The sequence below is a fragment of the Bombus vancouverensis genome, chromosome 10 (genome assembly GCF_051014615.1).
Source record: "Bombus vancouverensis nearcticus chromosome 10, iyBomVanc1_principal, whole genome shotgun sequence".
Lineage (NCBI taxonomy): Eukaryota > Metazoa > Arthropoda > Insecta > Hymenoptera > Apidae > Bombus > Bombus vancouverensis.
In genome coordinates this window covers 10,357,245-10,366,499 of record NC_134920.1, presented here as the reverse complement: position 1 = coordinate 10,366,499, position 9,255 = coordinate 10,357,245, and the positions used below count along the sequence as shown (strand labels likewise).

The 9,255-nt window shown below is 38.9% G+C and overlaps 1 protein-coding gene across 4 annotated transcripts; it reads right to left on the bottom strand.

The window, feature by feature from the left end:
- Positions 1-57: 57 nt before the first annotated feature.
- LOC117158287 (uncharacterized) lies at positions 58-9,189 on the bottom strand. Of its 4 annotated transcripts, none has more exons than XM_033337030.2 (2): positions 8,819-9,189; positions 58-4,526 (listed from the first exon to the last, which is right to left on the bottom strand). In XM_033337030.2, the coding sequence occupies exon 2, from the start codon at positions 4,522-4,524 to the stop codon at positions 583-585; it is 3,942 nt and encodes a 1,313-aa protein (XP_033192921.2). In that variant the 5' UTR covers positions 4,525-4,526; positions 8,819-9,189; the 3' UTR covers positions 58-582. The 4 variants fall into 4 exon arrangements, with proteins under 4 accessions (XP_033192921.2, XP_076478471.1, XP_076478472.1 ...); XM_076622356.1 differs by lacking the exon at positions 8,819-9,189 and adding an exon at positions 6,351-7,120 and having other exon boundaries at positions 58-5,896; XM_076622357.1 differs by lacking the exon at positions 8,819-9,189 and adding an exon at positions 6,355-7,120 and having other exon boundaries at positions 58-5,896.
- Positions 9,190-9,255: the final 66 nt, after the last annotated feature.

Genomic DNA, 9,255 nt, shown 5'->3' with positions numbered 1-9,255 from the left:
TATAAAATTACTATATAGTCTATAAATAAAATAGATAAATTAATATAAATATAGTAATTTCTTAATAAAATAAATATTGTAGATGATTCCTTGTAGTCATTGTAATCAAGAGGATTACATGCAAAGCGGTGCAAATACATTTAATAAAATTTTGTTCTTTACTACAAGATGGTTTCTAACATGTTGCATTACATGAAGTAGTTAAGATTGTTACTAAACTGTTAGTATTTAACTCGGACTGTATCGCTTGCACCCCATTGCATCCAACCCTTCTCATCGAATTCAATGATCCAAAATTATCAAAGATCATGTGAATATTCAGACTTGTATAGTTTAACTCCCCATGAAGACAATGAATTGTCCCAGTCACCAGTGCACATAGTTTCGAGATCTTTAGCTCCCTTTTCAAAGCAAGTGTTCCAATCAGCATTACTCCAATAACCCAACTAAGATTGGTCCGAATCTTTCATTCTGGAGAAAGACAGCAATGCCAAGAGGAGCGTAATAGTAATTAACGAAATACTCGAAACGAAGCTTATTTTCGCTCAATTAATATTTCTACACGATAAACATATGCTTTCATCAAACTGTCGAATTGGCAGACTCTTGAAAATGCGTGCTCACTTCTGTTTCCAACTCGCTGGATTCTTTACGCTCTGATCGGTCTTCGTTCTGCGTAGGAAATTCGTAAATCGGTTTGAATCCACCGAAGAGCTGTGGTTTGAAGTTCTCAGCATCGAATTCAGTTTTTTCTGTCTGAGACTCTTCTGCATTCGAAGTGGTCTCGGAAGAATAGTCATCCGATTTTCTACTAATGGTAGGTTCAACCACGACAACGCTCCAGCCGTTCTTCGAAGGTGTTTCTGCACTGATACTTGCTACAAACGGCGCCATGAAGTTCTGTGGAGACGGCGCAGAGCTGGAGGAACTAGAGGGTTGCTGTGAAGGCAACAGAATGGGCTTCTGATCACTATTTTCAGTTTTAGATTTGTCCTCATCACGCATATCTATGTCTAAACGATGAGAAGCTTGAGCTGTTGGAGTATAAACATAAGCAATTGGCGTAGAAGATGGCAAGGCTGGCAAACGATGAAGGGTAGCTGAGATAACCTCATTCTTCCTTGCTGGGAAAGGTACGAAATCCTGTAAGTATGGTATAACGTTCACGCTGGAATCTTTTTCGTCCTTCTCTTCTGTATTTTCTTGCATAGAATCTTCTTCTTGTCGCTGATCGCTGGGCACCAATAATGGCGTTTCTCTCATTCCATTGACAAGAATGGAAGGGTCAGGACGTTCCAGAGGGTACGGAAAGTCTGAGGCAAGTGGCCGTCCATTAAAGACGTTATGAACAGAAGGTCTTGGCTCTTCATCCATTTCTTGATCCTCATTATCCTGAAGCAATGTTTCTGGAGGAAGGGGTCTATGTGGTCCTCTCGTTCCAACAACTACGCTCTCATCTTTCTCTCTAGAATCGTCAGGATGAATATTCACAGCAGTATTCACAGGATAGACTACGTAAACCGGTGGCTCAGCTATTGGTTCATGGCTGTCAAACTTTCTTCTATCTGCATTCTGTTCAGTTACTATTCTATCTGACTCGTCATTTGTATTTTCATCCATAGAGGACAAATTTGCTTCTGTAATATCCTCCGCGAATTCGCCATGTTGTTGGATCATCTGAAGAGTAGCTACGTGTGGCGGATCAGCAGTTCTTCGTTTAGGAAATAAGGGAGGTCTTGGCGGCACCTGAGGCGGTTCCTCCGAGTAACGTTCTGCCCGTTCTTCCTCTTCCAACCGCAATTTCTGATTGGGCACACGGTGCGCTAGTTTAACATCGTCCTCCCCTCTGGAGGTGGCTGGTATCGATGGAAGGCGAAACCTCTTGACCGTGGACTCCACGTCTCGAGGAGGCACTATGTTCTCAGCCTTCGCGGAAGCTGCGCCGGCAAGCCTAACGGCATGAATTGGAGGAGGAGGAGGGTTTAATCTCTGAAGATAAGATGGAGGTGGAGGTGGTAGAGGTCTTCTGGTTGGAGGATGAGACTGAACAGGCTGTCTCACTCTGGTGGGATAGCCTTGACCAGCTGGAATCGTTCCAATCGCCTCTGATCCACGGTGTCCATGAGACGTTTTAGCATTTGGACGGAATTGTGGTAGAATGTTTGGCAAAGTAGAATCGGGAGGATAAGGACGTCTTCTTATTCCCATAGGTTCTGAAGGAGGAGGTGGTGGTGGAAGGGGAGGAGACGGTGGTTGTTTCCCACGAGGTGGTAAAGGCAATCTTTGAGGTCTTGGATGATCCGGTCTTATCGTACCTCCGTGATGATAATGATAATAGAACTGTGGTGGCGACTTTGGTCGTTCAGCCGGCGGAGTCAAGTTCTCCGAAAGTTGTGGCAGGTGATCTTCATTTAAAACTGGAGGATCTACTCTTACAGGTTTCAACGTTGTGGAAGAAGGTGTTATTTCATGCACAGAGCCATCAGCTTCGTTTATAACAACGATGTGTTCCTCAACTGGTTGTTTAGGTTCATCTTTAGGAAACACCACGTAGTTAACGTCCTTGTCATCCTTCTTATCTTCTGGCTGTTCCATAAGCACTGTGCCTTTTACGAATGAATTCTGTGTTCTAGAAGGTTCTATCTCGTTTGCCAGCTTCTGAGTTCCAGTAGGATTAGGTTGTCTCCATGTTTGAGCAGCATAAGCAGGATTATTCTCCAGTACGGATACTGAAGGCAGGCCAATTGTTCCTCGGTAATCTGATTGTGGATCGTAATTGCTTTTGTCCGGTGAAACACCATATAAAGGTCGGAAAGAAGCATCGATTCCAGTGGAACTGCCATAAGGATTCTCTCCAATTGCAGTGCCTAGTGAATAATATCCACCTTCGACGTTCTGTCTGTTACCAAGGACAAAGGATACTGTATCCTGATCAGGTGGTATCACTATATTGCTAGTGCTCTCTACCAGAATTCCTCCACCTAATCCTGTTGGTCTCTGATTAATAACTGCGTTTGGACGATATCCCTGGTTCATGATAATATTATCCGCAATACCATGTTTTCGATTATCTTTTTCAAACGCTGATGGCATTCTGTGTTCGTTGTCCAAGGGCATAGATGTTACTAGACGCGAAGGAAGAGCTTGGAACGGTAGCGAGTTACTGTGGAAGATACTTTCTTGAGACACTGGTGAAGAATATATTGCAGACGATGATGGAACTGGCGTACTTGTTGTCGTAGTGGTTACGGGAGTGGTCTCTGGAGTTCCAACAGCTGTGGTTATATTATGAACAGTCGACGTTGTGCTAGGCACTGTACTAGCTTTTACAATTTCATTGGTCGTCTCTTTCATCGAGACATAATCCTTCGCATCTTCTCCATCTCCAATTTCATAATCCTCGTAACTATCTATATACTCTTCATGGTTTATAGGAGGCATCGTCTGAGGATCTCGATTGTGCTGCACTATATTATTTGGTCCTTGATGACCATTACTGTACACAGAGGATTGAAGCTTCTCTATTGGAAGAATATCATCGTAATCGTCCAGATGATCGGTAAATCGTTTGGGAGTGGAGGCAGGAGGCTTCCAGGTTGTTACAACAGGTGCTTTCGTCGAAGTGGAAACAGTAGTAGATGGTGGAGGACTAGATGTCGTAGTAGAAGTAGTAGTACTAGTTGTCGTCATCGTCGTCGTCGTCGTCGTCGAAGTTGTCGTGGGTCTAGAAGTCGTAGAAGTGGTGATAGCTCTGGATGTAGTCGACGGGGTTGGTTTAGGAGTCGTTCTCATTGTTGTGGTCGAAGTTGTCTTAGGCATATACGGTTTTCTGGTAGGATAATACATTACAGTTTCTCCATGATAAGGCTTGTGATTATAAGTACTATAACTATTTGATCCACTCTGAACTTTTGTATTCGCATAGGAACTTGATATCAATGGATATTTGTCCTTGCCATACTTGTCGGAAGAATAATGAACAGGAAGATTAAGAAAATCATGAAAATTAGGCGAATAAGGATTAATCTCGTTTGGACTAACATCATCGGTCTCTTTGTTGTTTTCGATCTTCTTTTTCGTTAAATAAGATTCGTTCTCCTTCGCTGAGTCTTTGTTGTTCACCTTTTCATCTTCGTTTACGTTTTCTTGATAACGAGTGCTGAAGTTGAGGGCTTTGACTGGCGGCGCCTTCTCGAAGTCAATTTTACCGGTGATAGGATCCTTCTCGAGCGAAAACGGTCTGCCACCGTTGAAGGCGAAAGGATACGGAAGATGATAACGCGGCGCTTCTTCGTCGTCCGACATCGACAGCGCAGCGGTGCTCTCCTCTGCATCAAGATCCAGGTCAAGGTCACCCAGCTGCGCCGTCCTTGCCAAACTCGGAGAAGATTCCATCTCCTCCAGTAAGGACTTTGGCGGACTGTTGTCCATATGGCCTCCCATCAAATACTCCGACAAGGTGCCCGTCACGCAGGCCAATGTGACCATTAGTATCCATGGATCGAATCGCATTGTTCTTCGCATACCTGAAAGCGTGTCACATTGGTAATAAAATAAAGGATTTTAGTTCTATGTGAAAATATTTTTTTATACATTTTTATTAACTTTAATTATAGAATACGTGCGATAGGTAAAAGTTGGTCACGGCTTGCTTTTCTTATTTATATTTAGTATTTACATATAGTATTTATTAATATAATACACGTATTTATATATTATGGCTCTACGATTCTTATTTATAGCGGTCTTATGGCTATTATTAATGAAAATATCATTATACTTGTAGAAAGTTAGAGTATCAAATTAGACTTCATATTCTATACATAGTATTTCTAAAGATCCAATTACGTAAATTGAAATTCTACATTTTCTTATACAAATTAGAGAAATGAATGTTGTAAGCGTTTAAAGACATGCTCGGTTTCCGTTTTTCTAGTACTTCATTATTATACATATTTATGAAACTTCGAATTATCCACGATGCTTGCTAGTTTTCTGAACTGCCAGTATGACGGATGGTAAAGTAAAAGGCCGGAAAACAGTTCCGTCCCTTGTGTCCTACATTTAATATATCTGGACACGGTAGTGAAACGTGCATGCGGGATACACGTACAGTTCATGATACGCCCACCGGATTTGTCGCGTCATACCATCACCGAAATTACTGTAAACGCGTCACCGATGTCTGCATCACCTTCGCCAAACAAGAACAATGCGAACAAATGCAAATTAATTAATTAACCGTTCAGTTGCATATACCTACATCTACAATCTTCAACTTAGAATTATTTCTTTTTCATTAGGTGATAAATTTTAATCCATTTAAAATCTCGAAATACGAATCATTCTCACAATTGCCAGAAAGAAATTCAACTTTTCTTCTTGCATCTACGTGACGTATTTTTAATTAAATAATTCGATAATTCACTTCAGAGCGATTGATAATAATTTGTAATTTACAGTAATCGTCAAGGAAGGGTCCACGAGTCAGACCCGGAAATTTAGGACGATACTGCCAGGAATTATTTGCAAAATGAAAATCAAAGTCGTTTATCGTCGACAATACATTGAGATTCTGGCCACTAATTAACGGATCCTCTGACCGCGAAGAAAATCATCAGCACAATAGAATGATAAACAGGAACAGGTTGCTACATCTTTCATCAAGCGGAATCGCGTTCCTACGCGTAACGGGTTCTCTCGTCCTCTCTCTCTTTTCCTCTTTCTCGTGCTCTTCCCGTAGCATTCCAGCAGCTTTTGTCGAGGTTGTGCCACAATCTCGATTGCTGTATTTGGCATTAGCATTTTGTTACTCGCACTTTCGAGCAAGCTTTCGTTGTCACAGACGAAACGGAACTGGTGCCTCGAGGAACATCCGCCGACCCATCAGGAACATCTTTTTTGAAGAACATTTGTGACTAAATATTTTATAGTAGTATCAATATTAATTATAATACGATGATTAAATATTTTTACTTTATCATCTGTTCTTGTATTTTTTACTTAATTATTTTTTTATTTGTAGATTTATTAAACGACAGATTACTGATGAAAATTATGGCACTTCTTTGGAATTAAATAACGTATCTTCTTTTCTCTACTTCAGTGACAATCTTCTATAGAAAACTTAAATTTGTAAGGAAATACTGAAAGTGATTAAAAATCACTTTTCGTCATTTCCTAGATACTCCATATATTATTTTCACCAAATTGACCCAAACGTACTTCTATTTTTGTACCATCCCTGTTATAAATCTTCTCATGAACCATAAATTGATCAATCATAAAAAATTATAAGTCTCCATTATAAAATTCCATTTTCTAAGGAATAAACTATAATTAAAACTTACAAACCCTTTAAGAAGCATCAGCATGAAAGAGATTAAATAATATTCTTTTATAATTAGAATTACTTTGTGGTGTTAATAAAGTAGAGCAGAAAGAGTCGGAAGCAAATGAACCGTCATCTTTATTAATGTGGGTAGATAAAAGCATGGAACTCCAATAGGTTTAACAATCTGTTCAGGGTTTTGGGTGGTCCTTAGTTTGCAGTATAGATGGCACATCTGCTATTTTGGGGGAAATCGGAATTTGCCACACTACATATTATAAGGTTTGCAACTGGGACCGCGTCGAGAGGTTAATTGGCATCCTAAGCACTCGACGGGTCTTCTCAACAGTAAAAGACGTGGCATAAACCTCGACACCCGATAAAACTCGACAATAGGCAAAGGACGATGGCATCAACTGGACGTTACGCTACGCACTCTCGACCATGTATGCTGATACCATGGACGTCCATGACAGCCAGGCAGTTACAGGATTGGACAGAAACAGATTTCCACGTCATAGGAAACGTTGACTAAAACGCATCCCCTAGACTGACAGAACATAAGCACCAGGCACTTTAAGAGACAACAGATTCATCACGCATTCGCCTAAGTTTAAACTCCGTTATTTACAGTTCATGCTCTTTCGTTTGTACTAAAAAGTTCAAATAAACCTACTAAACATAAGCTTAATAGACATCTTTAATCTACCTTCACCTTAAACGTTAATATCGTTCAAGGTTCGCGACCTCGCCGAACAGTTGCAACCTGATTGATCGCCACCTAGTTGATAGATCGCAACACAACCTGAAACAATCTATTGTTGCCTGTGAGATCATCGTCCAAGGTCTCTCGGTGGTCATAATATTCGTCTTTAGCTTGTTCGTGACCGTGACCGCCTCCTAACTCGGTGACTGGTACACGAAACAGAAACGTGTATACTGTTCATCGGGATGACCCACTTTAACCGGCTTGTTTTTGGGGTTTCAGTCCTGAGAGTTGTTTCGGCTACATCAGGTTCGTGAATCATCAGCTTTTCCATGAGCAACGACACCGGAGGGAACCGTAATAATATTCATCGTTGCCATTCCTCCTCGACCTCTTTCTCCTTTATCGTACTTCTATCAATGGTTCATTGTGATCTCGATGAATGTGATTATTGACTTCGTTCAAGGGTCTCCGATCAATTATTTTAGTAAAGACTTTTTTGTTGACCCTTTTTCTGTTCACGGTATATTGCAGGATTGTACGCACATTTGTATCAGCGGACTGCTGATATCTATGCAAATTCATATATATATATATAATTGTAAAGATGAAATTTAGATGTTGGTAACTGTTTTACTTATTAAATGTTATAGTAAGTACTATACTTTGGGTATTTTATATATTTTTGTATATTATATTATTCTATACACTCTCATAAATACATAAAAACCCAAAATCTATTCTTATCTTAACAATTAGAACTTTTATCATAGTTGTATCATTATTTTTTTATTTAAGAATTTCTCCTTAAATTTAGCTTGTTTTCTAGATGATTTATATGAACTTCTATGTTTTCACCTATTTATATGGACTCCTTAATTTTTATATATTTCTTGTAATCATCTTCTTTTGTTTTATGTATGTGAATATTATTATTGTTATCATAAGTTTTCGATTGAAAAGATAATAAAATATTTGATAAAAAATTTGTTCCCAACTTTTCTTTTTCATCTCGTATGATCTTGTTTGACACGGCTGTTAAGGCCATAACGGAGTCTTCAACAATACAGAATCTTTCATTTTTTCTTTTATTAATTTAATCTTCCTTTAATTTAATCTTACTTAATTATACCTTGATCATCAATTGAATTATACGTACGGAAGACAACATTATAAATAGATCATCGTGTAGTCGAGGTTTTCTTCGTTGTTAAACGAATCGTTTGCAAACGCAATGGCAGTAACCGGTTTCAAACTCAATTTTTAACGCGTTTCAACGTGGTTCTTATCACGTGCATTTATGCTCCTCCATGGAACGTTTAATACAGCGTAAACTCGGCCTAATTATAACGGTATCATGATTACAGAATATATATATATATTCTAATTATACGCTGGATACGTGAAATTTGTAACGAAATATTATAATACCCCGTTTTCATCTACTTAATTTAATAACTTAATTTAATTGTTTTTTTAATTTAATGAATAATCTGTAGAAAAACTTGTAGTTTCATTAAGCAAAATTAAATATTATTGTTCGACAATAATTGCATTATTACAATTTTTCATTACTTGATTATACAATTTATCTGTTACAAGAAGCATTAATTAAATAAACATATTTTAAAAAAGAAACTAGTTTTAAAATAAAAAGATAACAAAGGTAAAACAATAGAAAAATATTCAGCACGAAAAGTATTCTTTTTCTTTTTAAGTATAATTTCTATTAATGAATTTTTGTAGTTAAAAGGAAAGCAATACATCATAGAAAAAAATACCTGGATGCAATGATGAGATGAATGCAGATGCACCCCAGTGGTCTCAGAACGACCTTCAATATTTTTAAGCACTTAAAACTCCATGTACTTCAATTCTAATTACCGTTGAACCTGTCACTCTCGGTCTTTTGGTCACAAGAAAAGCAATCGTAAAACGCGGACACGACGAAGGTGAATAGAACGTGCGACGAAACCATGAAAACTTGCAGCCCTGGTAGAGGGTCAAACGTCGACTGAGGTACCTCGGCAACCAGGTGATAGTAGGAAGACGGCTGAAGTAGTGGCGGTAAGGCGAAGAGGTGGAACTTCAGAGGAACGTGGACAAAATGTTGTACAAGAGCAAGACGAAAGTCAAGAGAAGGAAAAAGATAATCCCGGAAGATTCTCCTGTCGGAATGAAAGTATCACCAAATATAAGGATCATTGAATTGAAGTGA